This window comes from Rhineura floridana, chromosome 22, assembly GCF_030035675.1.
Source record: "Rhineura floridana isolate rRhiFlo1 chromosome 22, rRhiFlo1.hap2, whole genome shotgun sequence".
Lineage (NCBI taxonomy): Eukaryota > Metazoa > Chordata > Lepidosauria > Squamata > Rhineuridae > Rhineura > Rhineura floridana.
The window spans coordinates 16,528,796-16,553,366 of NC_084501.1; the positions used below are offsets into that span (position 1 = coordinate 16,528,796).

The following is a 24,571-nucleotide window of genomic DNA, read 5'->3' on the forward strand; positions in this document are numbered from 1 at the left end:
GGCAGCAGCTGAGTTTCAGACGGGCAGTCTTTCCCAGCCCTACCTGGAGATGTTGGGGGTTGAACTCGGTACCTTCTGCATGCAAAGCAGATGCTCTTCCACTGAACTACACTCCTTCTCCCTAGACATTATCCAGGAGCAAATTCAGGTTTGCAGCAGCTGAGATTACAGTTCTCTGCCAGGTTACTTGAAACAGAGTGTCAACCCCATTAGACTCAACGGGGACTTGCTTCAGAGCAAACCTACGATTGAATTGCACCTCTAGCAGTGACAGCTGGTGGCTCCATGTCAGTAGGGCAGTGGAATCCTCTCCTAGCTTTAGTCCGCACTTTTGAGAATCTGTCCAAGGTGCTGAATCCGCCAGTGGCCTCCAGCAACAAGTTTACAAACTTTACTCAGTAGATGAAAGGTATAATAGGTGGGGGGAAATTTGTATTGGTGGTGGTGAATTTTAACTTACGGTGTTAGATGTTAAGCATCCATGTGCCTCTTCGGTGAGGTTATTTTGTTCTGGTAAAAGGGAATGAGAAAAAAAGTATTCTTTATTCTAACACAGGGTGGTGGCTTCTTTTTTTGCTTTTTGTTTACTTACACATCCTTTACTATCTCAAAAAACCAATGCTCCTGTGTTGAAGTTTCTGCCCAAAATGTAACCTTATCAGAACCAAATCAATTAATTGCTTAAACGGGGAGGTGATTAATCAATGGCAGAATGATTTGATCACATGACAAGCTCTGGTTTATGAGACGTGTGCTTAAAACACACACACAGAGAGAGTCTGCACATCTTCCCTTAAGCATGTCTCTGCATGCCTAACTGTCATTTGGCTCCAGTCATGTCTTGTCCTTCAAAATGCTTTCCCTGCCAAGCCTGTTCCAGAGATGAGGGAGGTTTGACTTCAGGCCTGCAATAAAAAGTTGTCTTGCGGCAGATTAAAACATGCAAACATATTATTTATTCAGCCGGTTCTGCTATTCCTGGACCTTTATACCCCGCTTTTCTCACGGCTGCTCACAGCAGCAGATTATGACACCGGTTACCAATTTGGTACTGGGCCAGGTTCAAGATTCTTGTGTTAATTCCCAAAGCCCTAACCAACTTGGGCCTAAAGTAGTGTATGGACCACCTGATTCCTTACCGTCACCTTGATATCTGAGGTCTTCTGATGCAGCACTTTTGGGTGGTCCCACATGCCCCCGAAGTTAGGTTGGCCTTCATCAGGGGGTTGAGCTTTGAGTGTGGCAGGCCCTGTCCTGTGGAACCCCTTGCCAATAGAAGTTTGGCAAGAGTCTTCCCTGCTCGGTATTTAGAAATGCTAGTCCTATTCAGAGTAGACCCACTGAAGTTATTAGACATGACTAAATATAATTGGGTCTATGGGACACAACCCTGTATTTTTCAGGCAGGCCTTTCCAACTTGAGATTCTTTGCCAACCAGCTATTACTGATGTGTTTGACATTTTTAACATTTTTACTCTCACTATCTCCGTGTGTGAGTATGTGTGCGTGCATGCGTGTGTGCTAGGCTGTATACTGCCATGTGCTGTTTTACATGAGAGGTACAGTTAATAAATATTTAAATAAATAAAGCCTTCCTGCCGTAAATGAACATGCTCTGGAAACTCTGCGGTCTTTGGCTGATGCTCACCATTTCATCTTTATTTCTCCCTGCATTTCCCAACCTGGCATCAGGCATGACTGGGCCCTTGGGCACCAGCTTGCCCTGGGCATGCAGTTTCATAGCCGAACACCAGTACAGGCGGCATGGGGCTAATAAAGCTACCCACCATGTGAATGACATCCGCGCATGGCACGCATGCCTGTCATCAACCAAGATAGCGGCTGGGGAGTTAGCCCCTTAAGGAAGCCTCCATCACCATCTTGGGTTATGGCAGGCATGCGCTCACAGCATTCACACTGATGGGAGAGGTAGGTGGGGCTTGTAGGCAGGCTTATTGAAGTCTGTATTGTGTGGGTGCCTGGGAGCTTGCTCTCTCAGATCCGCAGCAAGGTTGGGTTTCAGGAGCCAATGCTGCTACAGATCACGGAATGGGAGCACCACCCTCCTATCGTAAGGAGGGGCCCTTCAGGGGCCCTCAGCCAGGGCCCAACCTGGCCACCCTCTGGCACTGGCCCTGGTCTCAACTTCCCTCATTATCCCTGACATTTGGCCTTGCTGAGGCTAATGGGAGTCTGAGTCCCGTGACATCCAGAGGCTACCAGGTGAGAAACCTGGGGCAAAAAACGGAGATCCTCAGAGCATCGGCAGACGACAGCGGAGAGTCTTTCCAGAGCGCACTCAGCAACATCAAATCATTTGGAGTGTGTTTTGTTTGCTTGTTATATACTGTGCTTGTAAATAACTATCAAGTGAGAAGCCTTCGCTAAAGAACGCAGAACACATATGTTATTTCCAATAATGACAGATTAACATCAAGAGCAAAATGGGGTGTGGGGGATGAGAGAGAACCAGAAAAACGGAGCGTGGGTGAACAGGCACATTGCACAGCTGGCCGAGCACATGCTTTGCATGGAGAAATCTCCACGTTCAAGTTCTGGTGTCTCCATTTAAAGAAGGGTCTTTCGTAGCATGTCTGGAAAAGGCCTCCAACCAGACGAGACAGTACTGGACGAGATGGACGAATGGTCTGACTCTAGAGCAGCTTGATATGTTCCACTTAGGTATGTCAGAAGGCAGCAGTTTAACATCTGCCAGTGGCCAGGAATGATGGGAGTTGTAGTCCAGCAACATCTGGAGGCCCACAGGTTCCCCATCCCTGGCCTTGGAGGCATGGTACAGTGCTGCATCTAAAGAGAGGCCCCTGTGCCATCATAGGCTTCCCTGACCACATTCTCTGCTCTCCCTTTCTGTGGCAGGATGGACCGCATGACCGAGGATGCCCTGCGCCTGAACCTCTTGAAGCGGAGCCTGGACCAAGCCGATGAACGGGATGACGTCCTGGCCAAGAGGCTGAAGATGGAAGGGCATGAGGCCATGGAGCGCCTCAAGATGCTGGCACTGCTCAAGAGGAAGGACCTGGCGGGCATCGAGGTGCCCCACGAGCTGCCTGTCAAGCAGGACGGCCTGAAGGTCTACGAGGAGAAGCTGAACGGGAACCTGAGGCCCCACGGGGACAGCCGGTCCTCAGGGAGGCCAGGGAAAGAAAACATTAATGATGAGCCGGTGGACATGAGTGCAAAGAGAAGGTAGGGGGCCTTTATATATTTATAAAATACATTTATAAAAATACTGTCATAAAAAATATCAAAGTGGTATACAATATATATATATCTGCACGCATGTGTGTTTGTGTATCTATCTGTTCATATATATGTACGTGCGCACACACAGTAAAAACTACTGTGATTTAAAATTGCAGATCATCAACTATTAGAGAAAAGGTTTTCCTGAATTGCCTTCAGAAGCCTGGCAGCATAGAGATGTTTTCAGCAGATGTTTAAGGGTTAACATAGAAGACACCTGCTGCATCTCTGTTGGAAGAGCATTCCCCAGGAACAGATGCTTGTATGAATATTTCTGTACCGCCCGTCACCTTACAGTCACCAGGCAGAGTACAGGAGTACGATGAGCACAAAGTAATAGCAAGAGCCAGCAGTGGTGAGATGGTTAAGACTGTCAGACCAGGACCTGGGAGAGAGACCCGGGTTCAAATCCCTACTTAGCCATGAAGCTCACTGGGGGTGACCTTGGGCCCATCACAGCCTGACCTACCTCGCAGGGTTGTTGTGAGAATAAATTAGGGAGGGAGAGAACCATGTACGCTACCTTGAGCTACGTGGAGGAAAGGCTGGGACATAAATGCGAGAGAGAAAGAAATAATAAAAAAATACAGCTACGTTTAAAAAAGAAATCATGAAACAACGGCACAACAGGGGGAAACTCTTCAAATTCATCCAAGCCATCCCACCCACCTGCCCAGAACTTGAGCGGAAGAGGCTTGTTTTTACACGTTGCCTAATAGAGCAGGGCGAAGTGGCAACAGGCACCTCAGTGGGGAGGAAGTTCTATAGTTGCAGCAGCTGAGGTACAAGAGTCCATCCATCCTCCCCTTCTCCCTCCCTGTCAAAAACTGTCAAGGCACGGGAAAATTCCTTGCATATCATGATTTTCAGCTCCTGATTTTGGTGTACTTAGTTTTTTTTAAGTACGCAAGGCCAACCCATTTCTCCACAATCGCATTAGAATACCTACGTTTACAATCACTGTGGTTTGCCAATTCTGATTGTATTTGTTTTTTTCGTAACCCGTCCTGGCCTTCCCTTGTCCCAGAGGTGAGGCAGGGAGGGGAACTGTTGACAAAAACTTTGTTGTTCTTCAATTCAGAATGCAATTACAGTCAAAACAGATGCATTAATGTGGTTGGAGAAGTTATTTTATCTTGGACTGCTATCATTACAAACCTCACATTAAACCAGCATTTCCGCATCTCTTCCCAAAGTAGCCCTGAGCCCTGTTCAGAGCCTGGGGTGGATGGAGGCAGGACTTGCTATCAGTACAGCTGGGCTTCAAAAATAGGTTTGTGGTTGAAACCAGGCAAGGGGCCCAAGATCCAAAGGAGCAGGTGCCTACTTGAGAGCATCCTCACCCAGGGGATGTGTTGCTTGGACAGCAGAGTGAACTCGAAGGCTAGTACTTTATAGGATCTGGGAATGTTCAGGCACGCTGGCACTGCAGCCTAGAGGGCGCCATTGAAGCATAGAGCTCAACTTAACTGGCTGGCCTGGGGAAGAGAGGGCTGGTAGCCCAGGAGGTTATGTCACTGGTGCACAACCACCAGATAGCCCAGTTTGAGACTTCCCCAGCACCACCACTTCTTCAAGTCCAACATGGCATGCATCATTTTTTGGGGGGGGGAAAAAAAGTTTGGCTTTTGCCAGATCTGCAGTGTGGGACGGAAATTCTGCATTTGAAGGGCAGCCGTTGAAAGCACTAGATGGAAGGGGGGTGCCAAAAGGAGGGATTAATTAAATAAATAAATACATCATCGATTGTAACAAAATGAAATAGCCCACCTGAAACTCCCAAAGAACCATTCAGATAATAACTTCTATAAATGTAATCCATAAAATAACCAGTAAAAAGATCCCCACAGATGAATAAAGTTGCCTATCTAAAAGCCACTTGAAATGGTTGGCTGTGTGGCACAGCCCCAGATTAAATACTTTTGTGATCTCTCTCTCTCACACACACATACAGAGAGAGAGAGGAACGAAGCATGCCTGAGAGAAGGAAATAAGTCTGAAATCCGTATGTGGCATTTAAAGGTGGCCACAGAGGTGGTGGGGGGGCATCCAGTCAGCATAGAGAACTTCTGCCAGAGCCAGTGCTTGGACATACATCTTTTGTCGTTTATGTGTGCATGTGTGCGCAACTCAGTTCATGTCGTGTTCCTTTATATGTTGGCATAGGGCCAGTCCTACCATTAGGCAAAGGGAGGCAGTTGTCTCAGGCAGCAGATTCCGTAGGCAGGGCAATGGCAGGGCGGCGTTGGGAGGGGGCAGAGTCATGTGTGCCCCGTGGCCTGCCTTGTACCCCCTGAGCTGGCCTGAGGCCCTCGAGAGCAGCGGACGACACCAACCTGTCACCAGTAACGAAGAGAGGGTCAACTCTCAGGCCAATATCCTCAGCATGCATTAACAGCGTTCATAGAATCATCAAATAGTAGAGTTGGAAGGGGCCTATAAGGCCATCTAGTCCAACCCCCTGCTCAATGCAGGGATCCAAATGAAAGCATTCCCGACAGATGGCTGTCCAGCTGCCTCTTGAATGCCTCCAGTGTCGGAGAGCCCACCACCTCTCTAGGTCAGCGGTTCCATTGTCGTATGGCATTCTTATACTACTTTGAACAGTCATGGCTTCCCCTGCCCCCCCCCCCAAGAATCCTGGGAACTGTAGCTTGTTCAGGGTGCTGAGAGCTGTGAGGAGGCCCTTCTTTCCCTCACAGAGCTACAGTTCCCATAGTGGTTTAACCATCTGTCCCTGTTTCCAGGGAACTCTGGGAATCATAGCTGAGTAAGAAGAAGAGGTGTCTCCTCACAACTCTCAGCACTCTTCACAAACTACGCTTCCTGCGGTTCTTTGCGGGGGAAGCCATGGCTGTTTAAACCAGTATGATAGTGCGTTAATGTTTAGTGCAGTTCTGTTAGTTTAACCACCGGATACAGTATACCACGCTGTCATAATCCATTCGTTCACTTGGGGGTGTTTGAGAAGGTTTTTTTTGCCATTTAGCAGCCAGCGAAATTCTGGCAACAAATTCCTTAAAGACACTCTGGCGATTGTAACTTTGAGAGAGGAATCGGGGTCTGTTAACAACTCTCCGCACCCTGAACAAACTTCCGTTCCCAGGATTCTTTGGGGGAGGCCGTGACTATTTAAAGTGGTGTCATACTGCTTTACATGTAAGACGCGTGTGTGGCCTCAGTCCGGTTGCCTTCTCTCTGTGGGAGGAAGGCACTGCCACCTTGTCCTTTTGCCTCAGGCAGCAAAAGGTCTTGGGCAGGCCATGCCCCAGCATCCTGTGCCAGCTCTTCCATTGCTAAATCTTGACTGATCTTAGCTCTGGTATTTTGCTGGGAAGGTTCACTTCACTGACTTGTTCCAAATGCTCAGCAGGGGGTGTTCATCTGTCATCATCCTAGGAGACCAGGTTCACAGACCCTTGACCCCTGGCACACAGGGACCCTCAGAGCACACATTACACACACACACCCTTTGTCACTGTGGTCCGGAGGGGGAGGAAGGCGCAGAAACGATGGTCGACCAGCCCCTAAGGCTTGACGTGGGCTCCGTCCGGAGCTGTGAGATCCTGACTCACTCCTGCAGTCACGAGCGGCACAGAGGCGAGGTGCCAACTGTGGGTGGGAGAAGAGCGTCTCCAAGGCAGGAAGCGCCTTGGATGCCGCTCCCCATTTGGCTGGCAGTGGGGGTGATGGCGGCGTCCCAGCCTGCCTGCCTTGCCTGACATCTGCCCCACCGCCTCTGCTTGCCGGTCATCATCACCCTCTTGTTCCATTTAGGCTCAAACGGAAAGTTCTGCGGCTGCAGTGGGGTGGGAATTTGGTCGGTGGAGTGCCATGACTGACTCCTTGTAGAGGGCTCAGAGGTGGCCCTCTAATGAGGCAGGGGGGGATAGGGGCAGAGGGGGTAGGAGAACCCATAGGGCCTCTTCCAGTGGGATTAATCTGACTTCTGGCCAGATTGTGCCCTGAGAGGAGGGCAGTTTATATTTTCCACCCTGGGTACCAAAATTCCTTCGACTGGCCCCGTAGCATCACTTTTGCATGCACGACCGTCGCCTGGCAGCTTCTTTAAGCCAGGAATGGGGAACCTCCTCGGGGGGGGGTCCAGATGTTCTTGGGCTCCAGGAGACCCAGCATGGGCAGTGGCTAAGGACAATGGGAGTTTTAGTCCAGCAACGTCTGAATGGCCAAGGGAACCCACGATTCCTGGGGAGAAAATAGCCTTTTTCTAGCACTCGAGTTCCTTTCAGGACGACATGTTCCTTCGTTTTAGATGGATAAAGTTGAGTGTGGTTGCCACTTTGTTCCTCCCCCTCCTGAAGTAACATAAAGCCATCTGTGCTGGGGAAGAGGTGGTGGCATAGCCACACCGTCACCACTTGCTTGGAGAGATAGATAGAGAGAAATATCTGACATCCCTGTCGAAGGAAAAGAGAATTGCAAGGAGTTGAACAGGTTCCCTCCCACTCCCCAACTGTTCCTCCGTAGTCTTCCCTGCAGAAAGTCTTGGACGCTTTGACAAAAAAGATGACTGAAAAGATGGGGGTGGGGGAGAGAGAGGCCTGATCACAGTTTTTGGAAACCATAAAGCGAACAGGCAAAAACTTTTATACAGCTTATACCAAAAGTTGATCCATCTTGTTGCATGTGGAGCTTCTATGTAAGTGTGTCCATCTTCTGACAGCAATGAAGTCCCCATGTGCATTGGTGCCCCATGGAGTTTCAAACCTGAGGCTCAAGGGGCAATCGTACGATAAAGCCTTACAGCAGAACCTGCTGTGCTTGTCAGGAATCCCAAGAAGTTCGCCTCCCGCCTAGAGACGTTTGCTTACATTTCTAGCTCTCATGGTGGCAGAGAAAAGGTTTGAGAAACGTGGTGGGCATCGCTTGAGCTTCATGGTGGCAAAAACTTTGGCTATTGTCTTTAGGTTGGCAGTATCTCGCGTGGGTTCCGACTCTTCAGAATTCTAGCTTTGCGAGAGCCTTGGTTTGTGTTTTGAAAAGAAGCAAGCTCCCAGTCCTCTTGACTGCAGCGGGAATGTTGCAAGTGTGTAAAAACAGAAAAGTCACAGCTTCTGATGCTGAGTGCAAGGGGAATATTTGTGTGTGTGTGTGGGCACATGCTCTGCAGAGCTCCTCTTCTTCCCTCTACCCTCATCCCTAGACCTCTTGCTCCCCCTTTTCAACTGTTCCTCTACAGTATTTGAGCCATTGCCCCCTCCCAGCAAAACCTTAATTTTCCAAGAACCCTAGCCTTGCTCCGAAAATAAGCAGTGCCCTATAAATGTACACACCATCTGTCGATTGGTGAGGGCCGATACAGTTTTACTGTTGGTGCCATATTTGGCGGGGGGGCGTTGAAGCCCACCAAAAAAAAGCCCTTGTTGCCTCTGAACCTCCCCCTGTGTGATGTCATAAAGCCTGGCAGCGGCGCTTGGTTACCGCTGGGTGACATCACCCGTCTCCAAGTGACAGGAAGTGGCGGCCGCTGTTGGTTGCCCAGCGATTCAACTTCCAGGTCACGGTTTGGTCCAGTCTGTGCTGAAGCCCCTTCTTGAAAGGGAAAACCTTTCCAAGGTTGCAATGAGCGTGGAGTTCAGGTATCCGTCGGCCTTATAAAAACTCTGCAGCTTCTGTTATCTCGCTTTTTCTTTTCTTTTTGTAGCTTCCCTAGTTTAAAACTTCTGCCACGTGCCATTTCTGAACCTCCCGTGGCTTTTTGTGGAACGTTTCCATTAGAATCAGCTTTCCTTTGGCTTCTTCCCTGTTCAGGTTGAGACTCCGCAGCCTGCTGCTCGCTGACTGGGGCCAGAAATATTCACGGCACCTGGCTTGTATATCTCTGAGAAAATTTAATTCCCTGGGCTGCATGCTTGAACCAATTAATTGGCCAACTGCATGTTAACTGAGGATTGGAAGTTGACCTCCTCCCAGTTAATTTGGTGGGGTTAACAAGCAAAGACCCCAGAATTTAGGACACACTGGCTTGGCTCCATTTGGTACCAAATCTGATGTAAAGCAGAATCTTGAAACTGTGGCTTCTTATTTCTGCTCATGCTCGAGAGCAGCAGTTAATTTCTCCCTTTTTTTTCCAGGCGGAGGTAGCCTGGCTTGCAAACAAATCTGCAAACGTCGGTTTCCCACTCGCCTAGGCTAGCAGTGTGTGCAGTGATAGGAAGGAGCAACTTTTTGTCACATTTTCCTGCCTGTTCGCCTGAAGGCAATTCTGATTCGCCACAGGCAACTAGCTGGGACGGCTGTTTACAAGACTGGTTTTCTTTCTTGCAGCAAAACCATGGGCAACCAAACCCTAAGGGGCCTGGCTGGAATCAGTGTACATGGCAATAGGTGTTCTGCCTGTGCGCTGGTTTTTTGCAAAACGAGGAGAGCTGTTGTTCCCTGGCATTTGCCTGCTTGCAGGAATGGGTATCCTTGGGTGTGGGGGCCTAATGTGGCCCTCCAGGCAACTATACCTGGCCCTTGCAATGCTCCCCAGGCTAGCCTCACACCCCCTACCCAGACTCACTCCTTACCTGTTTCCTTCCTTGCCCTCCCCGAGTGTTCTTGCCTGGCTGGCACGTGCCCTTGAACTCTGACCATGCCTCTCGTGTGCCTGGATGGAAGGCAGAGAGTGGCACATGAGTGCATGTGTGGAAACTAGCCTGCTACATAAAGGGGAAATTCACATGTGTTACTGTGCCTGCTTTTGTCTCCGGGCCCACCTGCCACTGGCATGTGGCCCCCAGAAGGTTGCCCAGAAGAGCATGTGGCTCCCAGGCTGAAAGAGCCTCCCCACCTCTGGGTTGCTGGGTCCCCCAGCGGCCACTAGATCATGTCCTAAGTTAATTAGCAGAGGCGGAGGGGAAGCCATTTTGGTTTCTTCTGTCCCGAACACCGGAACTTGTTGGGCCAGCTGAGTTCCCAGTGTGAAAAAGGAATTATCTCAGAGTCTCCCCTAGCTAGAACCCCACCCTTTAAAAAGTTGGGACGTGTAGACACAGAAGGGGAGTTTGAACTTACAAAGCAGCCTCCTACTGAATCATGCCATCGGTCTACCTAGCGCTGGCCTGCCCACTCTGATTTAGTGTTGGCTTTCCAGGGTCTCAGGCAGAGAAAGACCATTCCCATCATCTAGCTGTGTGACTATCTTATCAGGAGATGCCAGAGGGTGAACCTGGTTCTTCCCACATGCAAAGTGGATGCGGTGCCATTGAGCCACAGCCTTTCAGGGATCCAGGCAGATGCGTATCCGCCCATCGGTCTCATTAGTAATCATTGTAAGCCTGACGTAGAATGAGATAAATTGTTGGATTGTTATGTTTTGAAATGATTTGAAACTGTTATTTTTCGAAATGATTGCTATTGATGTCATCGTTTGCATTTTTGTAAGCCACTTTGAGCATATTTGTATGGAAAAGTGGCATATAAATTCAAGTATTAATTAATTAATTAATTAATTAATTATGCTTTCAAATAAATGAAGAAGTTTGTGCATGTGTCTGTATGTGTATGTTTCCTCCAAGAAACTCAAGATGGTATTCATTGCCCCCTGTTCACATTTTTTTTCCATACTCAGCACCCCTGGGAGGCACACTAGGCAGAGGAAGAGCAGCTGGCCACCATTTATGGTCAAAGAAGGGGTTTCAATACCTTTGCCCCGATTTGCTAGTTTTCTACATGCAGGGACATACATGTGTGTGTGTAAGGAACGATTCAGAGCAATGACATCCACCCACAGCCTGCATTCTGAAATGGTACCAGGCCAGTATGCCTCTGTATCCAAATTGCTGGGTATCACAAGTGGGGAGGATGCTCTTGCACTCAGGCCCTGCTTGCGGGCTTCCCACTGGAGCATCTGATTGGCCACTGTGAGTAGTACAGGAAGCTGAACTAGACAGGCCCCTTGGCTTGATCCAGCTGCAGGGCTCTCTGGATGTTCTCAGAATCCTGCCATGATTCTGCACTATGCTCTGAACAGCATTGGAGAGCTTGTGAGGCTTCTGGCGCCTCTATTGGAAATGTCTCAGGGCTGGGAAAGACCCCCCCATGATCTGGGAACGGAAAGAGCCCCATCCAGAGGCTGCATTCGGTGTGCCCACAGTCAGTACGCACGTGTTTGTGTCTTGCTGTCAAGTGCGTATGCCTTCAGGTTTTTTCTTGTTCGCACATCCGCTCTCCCACATTGCCCCCAGGGAGGCAATCGAATATCCCAGTCAGTGTTGCAGCAGGGATGAGTCAGGAAATAGATAAGGAAGGAAGGCTTTGAAAGGCTAACGATCAGTGACATATGCTGGCTAGAGAGGAGCTGCAGCGTTTGACATTCTTGTCACCGCAGTTTGGAAGAGCACTTCCTGCATTAGAGGTTGGGAACCTCGGGCCTGGGGCACAAGTGCAGCTCTTCAGACTGGCCCTTGTGACTCTCTGCAGCTACACCCCCTCACCGGGTCTGTTTCACGCTCCCCTTGAGTGTTTTTGCCTGGCCAGAACGTGTCCTTAAACACTGATCATCTAAAATAAGGACGGGGAACCTGTGACATGCAGCTCCAGTTCCCACCGGTGATGTTTGGAGTTGTCGTCCAACTGCATCTGGAGGACCACAGGTCCCCCATCCTTGCGTTACGGACTGTGGACCGCTTCAGGGGGCAAAGAAACATGTGTCTCAACCTCTTCCTCCCAGTTCTTATCTTCTCGTTTTAATTCAGCAGCGACCAGGACAGGGGGCGTCTCACCCCCTCGCCAGATATCATTGTCCTTTCCGATAATGAAGCCTCCAGCCCCCGCTCCAGTTCCCGCATGGAAGAGAGGCTCAAGGCTGCCAATCTGGAAATGTTCAAGGTAAGCCCCCCCTTTCTACCAAATGGCTGAGCAGATGAATACACCCTTAAGTCACAAGAGCGTGTGCAAGGTCCCAGGCTGCACAGAAGGCTTCTTCAGGTGGCTGACGCTCACTTTGGAGCCGCTGTAAAGTAACTTAATCACTGCACCATCCCCTTCTACTTTGTTGGCTTAAGCTAGCTTACCTATCTTCTCTCTCCACAGTTGGAGCCAGTACATCTCTGAATTACCAATTGCTGGGGTTTGTGAGTGGGGAGAACCGCTGTGGCACTCAGGTCCTGCTTGCAGGCTTCCCATTGAGGCATCTGGTTGGCCCCTATGAAATAAGGATGCCGGACTAGATGGGTCCCCTTTGGCCTGATCCAGCCGGGCCCTTCTGATGTTTATATGCAGTCCTCTGCACAGTTAGCTGCAGTTCTGTACACCAGGTGTGGGGAACCTTTGGCCTTCCAGATGTGGCTGAACTACAACTCGTTTTAGCCCCAACAAGCATGGCCAGGGGCTGGTGATGATGGGAGTTGTAGTTCAGCCACATCTGGAGGGCCAGAGGGGCCACTCTTGAACTTAATGAGACTTTACGTTCTGAGCAAGCATGCATAGGACTTTGCTATCACTTTGGTAGATTAACCACCAAAGAAGCGCTAGCTGATTCATAGCTTTATAGGGGATTAGACAAACTCAGGCCCAAATAAGTTGGTCTGTCAATGACTGCTTGCTTGCTTATTTGTTTATTAAATTTCTGTCCCGCCGTTCCTCCCAGAAGAGGGCAAAGCAACAAACAAAACAATTTAAAAACAACAAAAGCATTCTTAAAATAAAGCATTCTGAAAACATTTACAGTTAAAACATTCTAAACAATAATTGCGGATAAAAAGATCCTTCCATTCAGTGATTTCAGAGTCGCCAAGACCAGTCCCCTTCAGTCATCCAATGCCTGGGTTACACAGGAATGTTTTCAGATACCTCCTAAAAGTCAATAGTGTTGGAAACAGACACGCCTCACTAGATGGGGCCTTCCACAAATGGGGAGTCGCCAGTGAAAAGGCCCTGACGCGAGTCAGCACCAGTCGGGCAGCCCCTGGTGACGGCACAACCAAGAAGGCCTGGCCTGCCAATCACAGGGTCCGAGACTGTTGTCACCGGGGAAGGTGCTTGTTTAGGTAGTTGGTTCCCAAGCCATTTAGGGCTTAATGTACTAGTACTAACCCCTTACATTGGGCCCAGCAGCTCACTGGCAGCCTGGACCGGCGACACATGGCCCCATCGGGCTATCCCACTTTCCAGCCTAGCAGTTACCACTTTTTTTAGCCACGATGGCTTTGTTCTACCTCCACCGACAGAGGCAGTATATCTCTGAATACTTGTTGGTAGAAATCATGAGCGGGGAGAGATGTTTTGGGCTCAGGCTCTGTTTGCAGGCTTCCCAAGGGCATCTAGTTGGCCGCTCTGAGAACAGGATGCTCGGTTAGATGATCCCCCTGTGGCCTCATCCAGCCTCCAGGATTTTCTTACGAAGTGGGGTGGCTCCCACCAAGGAATCTTGGGGTCTGTAGTTCTGGGCCTCCGTGGCACATGCGTGCATTGAACTGCTTGCTCGCTACAGATGCCCATCCTGCGTGATTTTGTCCTTCAGATCTTGCCAACATGGCCTGAGGGCTCCAGGCACGGGGAACCCATAAACTGCATCTGTTATGGCAGCAATAGGGAACCTGTGACCCTCCAGGTGGATTAAAACTCCCATCTTCCTGGGTCATTGGCCATGCTGGCTGAAGCTGACGAGAGCTGGAGCCCAAGGTTGGGACTTTCCCCATGCCTCTGGATTATGCAGTCCGCGCCCTCAATATGTGGCCGTGTCCACAGGATTAGATGGCTTTCAAGTGGGCTCACGCAGATTCCTGGAACTAACGGCAGCTGTTAGCCTTGCAGGCCGTATGCAACTCCCAGGGTCAGGTCCCGTATGCCCTCAATAAACAGCTGTGGGAGAGTGGTGGGGTGGCATCTGTGGGCAACTTGCTACCTTCATGCCCGTTGGGCATGCCGTCACTTGGCCTCTCGGGGAACCAAGATACTTTTGCCCCTGTGCCAGCAGGGCCTTTTCTGGTGGTAATAGCCTCTGCCACATTCGAAGGGTGTCTGCCCCTGAGTGCCATTTGCTGGGGACGAATGACAGGGGAGTGCTGTTTCCCTTGTTGCCTTTCTTGTGGGCTCCCTGAGGGCATCTGGTTGGCCCCTGTGGGATGCAGGATGTTTTACCGTATGGGCCTTTGGGGCCTGACCCAGCAAGGCTCTTCTCAATGTTCAGATGAGAGTTTGAGTGCATTGAGGGGTGGGAAACCTCAGGCCCAGGAAACATATGCGGCCCTCCAAGCCTCTCCGTTCGGCCCTTGGGACTGTCCCCAAGCTACATCCCTCTTTGGCCTTGCTTCACACCCCCCTTGAGTGTTCTCCCCAGACTAGGATATGTCCTTGAACGCTGACCATGCCTCTTTCTTGCCTGAGTGGAGGATAGAGAGGGCTGTTGGGGTGAGTGAGTGTAGAAAGTAGCCTCTGTCGAACAAAGGTAAAATTGGCACTGGTCACTCTGCACACTTTTACCTCTGTCTCTATCCCTCACTGGCGTGTGTTCCTTGGAAGTTTGTCCAGAAGGGGATGTGAACCTTACAGGTTAAAATCTCACACACTTCCCCTCCTGGAGAAATCAATCCTGTTCCACCTAAGTTAATGGGAACTGGGCCCTCGATATCTGCCACCCCTCCAAAAAAAAATTTTTTTTTAAGCGTTGTCAGATCTGGTATGTGGGCCCTTGAAGGCTGCCTGTGAGAAAAAGGTTCCCCTTTCCCCGTTTTATTTATTTATTTTAAGTATGTGATAAAGAGGTTTCGGCAACTCTAGGTGATTCTGGGCCCAGAATAGACTGAGATCCTCACTGTATGTGGTGCTTCCAAACCAAGCGATCCATTTTTGCTACCAAAGGCTGATGGGTGTGGGTAGGCGGGCAGGCGAGCTGCAAACATCTCTTAACCACCACCACTCCCTTGTCTCTTCCTCCTCCTCCCCAGGGTAAAGGCATCGAGGAGAGGCAGCAGCTCATCAAGCAGCTCCGGGATGAGCTGCGGCTAGAGGAGGCCCGGCTGGTGCTGCTGAAGAAGCTGCGGCAGAGCCAGTTGCAGAAAGAGAATGTGGTACAAAAGGTGAGGAATTGCACCATCACTTGGGTGGGGCCTCTCCTGACGGCAGGCGGGGGCGCGCAGACCTCCTGCCAGGGTGCATTGCGGTGCTCTGGAAATGTCCCCCGCCATGTTGGATACATCCGCCGCTCTTTGCTCGCCAGAGCAAGGAGACCGTGTTTGTGTGATGTTGAGTTTCCTTTCTGTGTACTGGGATTCTCAGACGCGCCACCCTGCGGTGGGCGGTGACCATTGGGACCGGTAGGGCAGAAAGCAGGGAACCCACCTGTAGGTGGCCCCAGAGCCAACGACAGGCAGAGAGCCAACTCATTCTAGTTTGGTCCCCATCCTTCTCCTTCCTTTTGAGCTCTATAAAGACAGCACAGACAGAGGAAGAGGAAGCCTGGCAGGCAGGGCCACCCCCTTAGCTGGCTGTACGTAAGGCAGGAAGTTGGGGGCTGGCTGGGGGTCAACTGAGGTCAGTGGGGCAGTACCGCATTCGCCCAAATGGACCAGTCTCCACTGGCATCGCCCTTACCTGCAATGCATGCTGTCACCCCAATCTCTGACTGACTGAGCGCCAGGGAGGGCGGAACACTGAGAAGGGGCTATTAACTGGGCTGCCCCACCATTGCAAGGTGGATCAGCATCCCCATTGTTCCAGAAGCTTGTTTATGTGAATGCAGAGTTAACTTTGCCTTCCAGTTTTGATCCAGCAAAACTCTGCTCCAGGCAGCAAAAAGTGTGGGAAACGCTCACTCTAAAGTTCTTTCTCAACAACTGCACTAGTCTCCCTTTTTTTCTCTCTCTACTAGACTCCCGTTGTCCAAAACGCAGCTTCTATTGTCCAGCCATCTCCTGCCCATGTCGGACAGCAGGCTCTGTCCAAACTTCCCTCCCGGCCTGGAGCTCAAGGGGTTGAGCCCCAAAACCTCCGAACATTACAGGTAAGGGATCTGCAAAATGTCCAACTCTGTCTGATTGCAGCATAGCCTTTGTAGTTGCGAGTGAGAGATGAGATGCCTCCTGTAGACATTAAGACATCCAGAGAGGAGTTGAAGTCCCACAGTAGCAGGTATTCAAAAGTCAGATGTTCCAGGACAGCCATTTTCCTGTGAATGCAGGAAGTGGCCAATTCCTTGCAGTGGTCCACAGTCCCCCGCCCCCCCGGGCAAAAAAAGAGACTTGTTGAGCTCTGTTGCGTACACTAAAGCAGTTCAGCTAGCTCCTGTGATCCACCCACACATCATTGCCTTGTCCCAAAATTACAAATTCCGTATGATAACCCACTTTCTTCATTTGACTTCTGCCCACGTGTGGGTCAATTCCCACATATCCTCCCCACCCCCTTTTACATGTACGTTTTTGGAAACAAAAGTGCCATTGCCTTGGACCGCTCTGTGTGGTGCAGCCAAAAGCAGTATCTCTTCATCAGCAGGGTGCATACAAAGCACTGTCTCCTCCAAACAGCCCAAAGCGTGCAAAGAAAATGCTATCTGCAAATAGCTCCACGTGATGCAGACCACACAATCGGCATAAAAGTGTCACGAGAACAAGCCTGTGTATGTAACAAATGGAATTGCCGTTGGAAAAATAAATCGCTGAGCAGTTGTCACAGTAACAAGTATTTGGAACTCGTTACCCGCTACTAGCGATTTGCTTTCTTTTTTTTCCCTTTTCTTTTCTGAGTCCTGATCTCCTCACTCCCTCTTGCTGAATGTTTCAAAGATAAGCTAATAAACCCAGTGGGCTAAGACAGAGGCAGAGAGTCCCAGGCCCAAGAACCGAATGCGACTCTTTAGCTGTCTCTATTCACCACCACCACGGGACTCTCTATAGGTATACACCTCCTCTCCCCAAGCCACACCCCTTAACAGGCCTGGTCCGTGTGTGTGTGTGTGACGAAGCAACCCTGCACTTCTGAATTTTTAATTGATTTTTAATTGTGTGTTTTTATTACTTTTTATTTCTTACGTTGTATTTTATTGCATTACAATTTGAATTCTATGGAATGCAAATTTAATGCGACAAAGCACAATGTAGGAAATCAAAGAATCAGAAAAACGCCACTGTAAATCACACAGCACCTAGCACAGCAGATTTGCAATGGCCACAACCAGCAGGAAAATCTTGAAGTGTTCTGCCAAGACCCTCCACCATTTGCAAGTGCTCCATGAGAGGAAAAAAACAGTTAGGTACCTCTGCACTCCGCCACAATGTGGGAGGGGTGCGTGATGGCTGGATCCGTAGCACTACAGAAGAGGTTAAAAATCTCACCTTTTGTTTCATGCTCTCTCTCCCTCGTTCGTTTCCTCTCTGGGCAGGGTCACAGCGTCATCCGGTCAGCCACCAACACGACTCTCCCCCATATGCTTATGTCGCAGCGCGTCATTGCGCCAAACCCCGCCCAGCTCCAAGGGCAGCGCGTCCCCCCGAAACCGGGCCTCATCCGCACCACCACTCCAAACATGAGCCCCGCCATCAGCTACCAACCAGTGAGTAACCCAACCCGGGAATGGGGGCAGCAGGTTGCGTGTCGGGCATCAGCTGGGTTTGGCGGCGCCATCCTGTTGGCACGCAGCAGCTTGAAGTGGACATTTTTGCCGTGAACAGTGAGGTCAGGAGAAGAAGAACTCTTTTTCAGCCCACGGGCCACGTTGCTTCCTGGGCAACCCTCTGGAGGTCGCATGCAGGCGGTGGGTGGGGCCAGAGGCAAAAGTGGGTGGAGTAGTGCACGGCTCTCCAGGATCCCAGGCACACAGACAGGTCTTTCCCAGCTCAAAATCCTTTTAACCGGAGGTGCCATACATTTGAACCTGGGGAACTCGCACATGCAAAGCATATGCTCTGCCGTCAAGGCACATAGGAAGCTGCCTTTGTACTGAGTCAAACCATTCGTCCATCTAGCTCAGACTGGAAGGAGATCTCCAGGTTTTCAGAGAGGGGATATTCCCAGCCCTTCCTGATGCTCTGCCACCGAGCTGCGATCCTTTTTTTGCGGTGGTCTGCAAAAGCTTCTGCCAGAAATCCCGCTGAGTTATGGCCCTTCCCTAAAAATACAGTAAGATTCTGGTCCTCAGAGGTCTGAATGAATGGCCAACGTTAAATGGGAACGTCGGAAGTTGCCTTTATACCGAGTCAGGCCATTGGTCCATCTAGATCAGTATTGTCTGCACTGACTGGCAGCAACTCTCCAGGGTTGCAGACTGGGGACATTCCCAGCCCTACCTGGAGATGCCAAGGATTGAACCCGGGACCGTCTCCATTGAGCTATGGCCTTTCCTCTGGCCCGTCCCCATGTGCACTTGTGTAGCAGATACCAGGCGCCATTTGATGCCAGTGGGGTCGCAGAGTCACCAACCCCTGGGGCCCTCCCCTCCTTAACTTTTCCTTACTTCTCCCACCCATCCCCCCGTGCCCCGTTGTCTTCCCTCTGCAGCAGTCCAGCTCGGCCGTCCCCTGCCAGCGTACCACATCCTCCGCCATCTACATGAACCTTGCCTCCCATATCCAGCCGGGCACGGTGAACCGGGTGTCGTCGCCGCTGCCTAGCCCCAGCACGCTCAACGATGCCGCCAACTCCCAGGCGGCCGCCAAGCTCGCCTTGCGCAAGCAACTGGAAAAGACCCTCCTGGAGATCCCGCCCCCCAAACCGCCCGCCCCTCTGCTCCACTTCCTGCCCAGCGCAGCCAACAGCGAGTTCATCTACATGGTGGGGCTGGAGGAGGTGGTGCAAAGCGTCATTGACAGCCAAGGTAAAGGTTGTGGTCCGGGGAGGGGGAGAGCCGTGGCATAGGTGGCATCACTGTGGATGGGAAAGGGGTGGAGGAGAGCTCTGGGTTCAAAGAGGACCAGAGGAAAATTTCATATATATATTTCTTGCGCCTCCCGATTCAATGAACTGAGGAGACATGGGAAACTAGCAGTCCCATGTCACCCTGGCAGGAAGTGACATTCCTGAAGTGTTTATTCTCAGTAGGGCCATGACCTCTTTCTCACTGAGGCAGAGAGGTTAAAAACAGGCATGCAAAGCTTGTCTGACCCTTCCAGGCCTAGTGCAGTCCAGGGGCGGAGGAGATTCCTTGCTGCGATTCCTCTTTTTTGCTGCTTGCCTGGGACTGCAAAATTATCATAGTTGTGTATTTATTTCATATATTTATATATCAATACCAGGTACAATCTCTAAGCAGTTTACAAAAAGACAAATCCAATATATACAAATACACACATGCACAGTTTAAAAAAAGATAACAAATGCTACGCACCCGCACAGATAGAGATGTTATTATTGTCTCATCGTTTGCTGCTCTGAGCTCCTTTGGGAGGAAGGGCGGGATATTAAATTGAAAATATATGAAACCAAACGGCTACAATAACGAATGAAGCAATAAAATCCTATAAAATCAGCAGAACGCCTTGAAAGCATCTCAAGAGACAGGAAAGTGGGTTACCACTGGCCCGGCCACCAAGTCCCTGCAAGATGTATGGTGAACACTGCCTCCCATACAACCCAAATAGGAGCACCTGTACATCGTTCCCAGTTCTTTCTTAACATCTACCCAACCATTTTTACCTCCTCCATGATATTTCTCGCTACATTAACGCACGTATCATCCGGCGCCCACTCCTCATCCAGTGTCACTCATCTCATTCCGTTCCCACACCTCTTGCATGCTTTCACCAAGAAATGCATCCTTACCTGGCCTGACCTGACCTGGTATCTCCCTCTCAATCCCTGAACCAGTATCAAACCCTTCATCTGCTTGACTCAAATGTACTGGAAATACAGAAATGGAAAAGAAGACACACGAGGGGCGGGGAGACTGAGCATCCAGCAGACCACAGTGCATCGTCGGTGGGGCGATAATTAGCCGTGTGGGTCTGGAATGATGTATGTGTGTGAAGGGAGGCAGCCGAGTGTCTTAAATTTTCAGGGTTGTATTCAGTGTTCGCCCTACTCAGAGTAAACCCACTGAAGTTAAATCAGCATGTTAATTTCAGTGGGTCTGAGTAGAATTTAGTTGGATACCACCCTCAGTACTTTTCACACTCACGCAAATCCAGGTTATCTTTAATTGTGTTGTATGTACACTTCGCTTTTTTTAAAAAAAGGAGTTAAATTATATCAGCCACCAACATGGTGCTCACGGGCACACATGCCCACAGAGGCATTCCTTGGTGCCCAAGGGGTCCTCTTCCCTTCCCCACCCTCCGCTGAAGTTCAGCTTGAAAGAAACACTCTGTTGTAGCCAATACAGTAGATAACCGTGTATGCTTGGTGGCTGGGGCTGTGTGTGTAGGTGTTAAGTGTTGCGCCCAGGACACTTTTTCTAGTTTCCAAACGTGCTCACAGGCCCAAGAAAAGGCTGTCAGCCTCTGTATTACATAGGTAAAACTGTTTTTGTTCTTGCAATGTTTGTATTATTATGTTTGAACGCCAAAATCATCATTATTCTGCTCCAGGATAGCCTGAAAATTGAGGCAAACTGGGCCGCATTTGTGTACTCTCTCCCTCCGCTGTCGTAAGAACATTGGAAGAGCCCTGCTGCTGGGCCAAATAAAGCTCATCTAGTCCAGCCTCCTGTTCTCACAGTGGCCAACCACATGCTGCCGATGGGAAGCCCTCAAGCAGGACCTGCGTGCAAGGGCACTGCCCCCAGCCCCTGTGGTTTCCAGCAGCTGGGATTCCGACTGCAGAGACAGAGCACAGCCATCATGGCTAGTACCCTTTGATACCGCTATCCCCCATGCAGTTGCCGAGTCCTCTTTTAAAACAATCCAAGTTGGTGTCGGAGACAGGATGCTTCTGAATACCGCTTGCTGGAAGCCGCAGGAGGGGAGAGTGCTGTTGCGCTCAGCCCCTCTTTACGGGCTTCCCATAAGCATATTGTTAGCTAGACTGTGGTGGGCCTTTGGCCTGACCCAGCGGGGCCCTTCCTGTGCACTTATCAGTGAGGGAGGGCTCTTGCCTTCCTGCCCTGCCTGTGGGCTTCTCCGTGGCATCTGGTTGGCCTCTGTGAGAACGGCATGCCGGACCAGGCAGGCCTTTGAACTCATCCAGCAGCCAGGCTCTTCTTACATTCTTGGTTTTTTTTCTTTGCATAAATGAATTTGGCTTCTCCTAATCACAGGGAGGGTCTTCCTCACGCCCCCTTGGCCCGAAAAGGCTCCCGAGAGGGGGATCCCGTTTCCTTTGTGTGACGCGTCTTCTCCGCCTTCCTCCCCTCTCCGTCCCCGCCGCTTCCCAGGCAAAGGCTGTGCCTCCCTCTTACGAGTAGAGCCCTTCGTTTGCGCCCAGTGCCGCACAGACTTCACCCCGCACTGGAAGCAGGAGAAGAACGGCAAGATCCTGTGCGAGCAGTGCATGACCTCCAACCAGAAGAAAGCACTCAAGGCAGAGCACACCAACCGGCTGAAAAATGCCTTTGTCAAAGCTCTGCAGCAAGAGCAGGTAAGTCCCTGCCACCCTCATCAAGGGTATTTATTTATTTATTAAATTTATTAGTCGCCCATCTGGCTGGCTGTCCAGCCGCTCTGGGCGACGTACAAAATAAAAACATACAAATACATTAAAACATTTAAAATCTCAACAGTAATAATAAAACCTAACCCACTCCACAAGCCTGCCTGAAGAGCCAGGTCTTCAAGGCCCGGCAGAAGCTCATCATAGAGGGGGTAGAGTTCAGTCCCCAGTATCTCCTGGTAGGGCTGGGGAAAGACTCCTCTCAGAAACCCGGACAGCTGCTGCCAGTCAGCGCAGACAGTACTGAGCTAAGTGGACCATTGACTTGATGAAGCGTGAAGCGCTGTGTGGAGACAAACAAATGGATGAGAGACACTTGATCACCAAAATTCTCTCTTTTGAGGAAAATCGGTAATTAGTAGAAAGGTAGAAGTTTTTAACGCCTGGTTGAATGCCAGAAGTGACAGGGCCGAGCGGGTGTGAACTTGAAGAGAGTCCCACGGCTGAGACATCAGTGAGAAGACCCTGTCTCACGCACTCGCTGAGCTCTCTAGTTACGCTGGCCAGCACACAAGCTGGACCCTGGACTGCGGATCTTGGATTGCAGACAGGGTCACCCAGAGGCAGGTGGTCCATCATGGGGCTGAAGCATCACCAGGCGGTGATGGCTTCACGGCTTACCTTACGATCAGCTTCTTCCCTGTCTTCTGGCAGGAGATTGAGCAGCGGCTGCAGCAGCAGGCGGCCTTGTCCCCCACTGCCGCTCCCACCAGCGTCTCCAGCGTTAGCAAACAGGAGAGCATCATGCGGCATCACACACTCCGCCAGGTAAGAAGCCCCGAGAGGCTCTGCCCCAGCCGCATCCCACAGCCCCCTCGCCGTTAGAGATTCCCCCTACCCGAAAACGGGCTCCCAATCCTCTTCCTGCCAAAAGTAAAAAAGCAAAATGTTGTTCATGGAAAAGGGTGTTTGGTCAGGACATACGGCGGTGGCAGGACATTTGTTCCTAGGATTGTGCTTTGCACTCTCGTCAGCAGAGAATTGACCTCTGTCCCAGCACTCTGCATCATCGCGTACCGAAGGTGGTTTGAGGCCCTTGGCAGCTGCTGGGAAGCCAAGGCGTTTTTTGTGTGCCACTCGCTTCCCCTGCTGTGATCTTTTCTCCCTCCAGGCACCTCAACCCCAGAGCACCCTGCAGCGTGGCATCCCCACCTCGGCCCGCTCCATGCTGTCCAACTTTGCGCAGGCCCCGCAGCTCTCTGTCGCGGGCAGCCTCCTTGGCATGCCAGGTATGGCACACCAGAATTTGGGGGCAGGAGATGCAGCAGGAGGGCTGGTTGCCTAAAAGCTCTCCCTGGGCGACAGAGCCCCCCCACATCTCATCCAGTGTACCCTCTGCCAGTCCCAGCATAGATCCTGAGGGAGGGGAAAGAGAACGTGGGTTGTGCAGACAGCGGTTTTGTTGGTGGCTGTTCCACGTCCAGACTAAATTGCTGAGCCTTTTGTTATGGACCAGCAGACGGTCCGTTGTCATGAGAGCCACACAGTGGCTGTGGAACGGATATCCAGTGTGTTGCCGGACAAAAACCCACAAGCTCTGGGCCTGAGGTTTCCCACCCCTGGATCAGACAAATCCACAATGGAGGAATTCCAGGGATGTTCTTACCTCTCGCCTTTCTCCTCCTCCTCCTTCTTCCCAGGTGTCAACATCGCCTACCTGAATGCTGGGATCGGGGGCCACAAAGCATCAAGTCTGGCTGACCGGCAGCGGGAGTACCTTTTAGATATGATCCCGCCGCGCTCCATATCGCAGTCCATCAGCGGGCAGAAATAACACCAGCTGCGTCCTTCCCCCCCCCCACCTCAGCTTCCTCCATCCCCGTCACCCGGTTACCCGCCCTGGCCTTCTGTCCCTCATCCGTCGCATGCAGTGCCTGTGCTGGTGCCTACCATATGTGGAGGAAAAGACAAAAAAAACAAGACAAAAAAAAGACAAAAAGATTACAAAAAAAAGAGAAAAAAACAAGAACATTTTACAACTTCAGTGACCTGCCCTCTTCCGAAACTGTCCCTCCCTCCCCTCCCTCTCTCCCCCCCAACTTCTCATCTCCGGGTTTCGTTAGCAGCGAGAGGCCACGCTTCCCGCCTCCCTGCTCCTTTCCCGAGGTCAGAACGTGTCTGCTTGGATCCTGCACTATACACATGTTTAATGCTTGTTTTACGCTCCCCTTTTATTTTTATTTTTTAATTTGTAATGATAACACATAGAATTTTTAATTGTCGTGTTCTTATTTTTCCTTTTGTTGAAAATGGACGGTTGCGTTGGGATGGGGGTGGGGAACAACTTTTTTTTCTGTTCTTTTAAGGAATCTTTCTTAAGAGGCTTCAAAAGGCTTTTGAAATTCCTCCTCCCGAAGGTTGATCCGGGTGCCGACTCAGGTACAGAGGCGCCCAGGTGGTGGGGGGGAAGGAGGCCACCCCCATGGGTGTGGCTGAGCATCTAAAGGCACAGCCCCAGAAGCTGATTGTGTTCCAGAGAGTTGTCCCTGGTTTGCATGGCTTTCTTTTCTTTGCTTGCTTTTTCCAAGGAGTAGGTTAGATGGGCAAGAGCTTGCCATTTGGGGGGGGGGGAGCACTCTTCTCTGAAGTGGCCATGCCGTGGAACTAGCACTGCCGGTGCATCTTTGAGGAGGAACTTCGCTGCGTGGCCTTTCGAATGCTCTCTTTGGCTCCTCCCCCCTCGCTCTACTGTCACCTTTTCCCCAGCGCATCGCCCTGTCCCATCTCCGTAGCGTTGCCCCCACCCAAACCAAAGGAGTTCCGGCCATCGCCTTTGTGCCC

The 24,571-nt window shown here is 50.7% G+C and overlaps 1 protein-coding gene across 6 annotated transcripts in view; it reads left to right on the plus strand.

The window, feature by feature from the left end:
- Positions 1-24,007, plus strand: part of GATAD2B (GATA zinc finger domain containing 2B) — a 61,397-nt gene extending 37,390 nt beyond the window's left edge. For 4 of the 6 annotated variants that reach the window (XM_061605900.1, XM_061605901.1, XM_061605896.1 and 1 more), the window contains 10 exons: positions 2,879-3,208; positions 11,968-12,100; positions 15,160-15,291; positions 16,083-16,214; positions 17,592-17,762; positions 18,707-19,022; positions 21,516-21,718; positions 22,445-22,558; positions 22,902-23,019; positions 23,431-24,007. In XM_061605900.1, the coding sequence (XP_061461884.1) occupies positions 2,880-3,208; positions 11,968-12,100; positions 15,160-15,291; positions 16,083-16,214; positions 17,592-17,762; positions 18,707-19,022; positions 21,516-21,718; positions 22,445-22,558; positions 22,902-23,019; positions 23,431-23,564 (1,782 nt within the window). In that variant the 5' untranslated portion in view covers position 2,879 and the 3' untranslated portion in view covers positions 23,565-24,007. The remainder of the gene's footprint in view (positions 1-2,878; positions 3,209-11,967; positions 12,101-15,159; positions 15,292-16,082; positions 16,215-17,591; positions 17,763-18,706; positions 19,023-21,515; positions 21,719-22,444; positions 22,559-22,901; positions 23,020-23,430) is intronic. The other 2 variants (XM_061605898.1, XM_061605897.1) reach the window with 2 other exon arrangements.
- Positions 24,008-24,571: the final 564 nt, after the last annotated feature.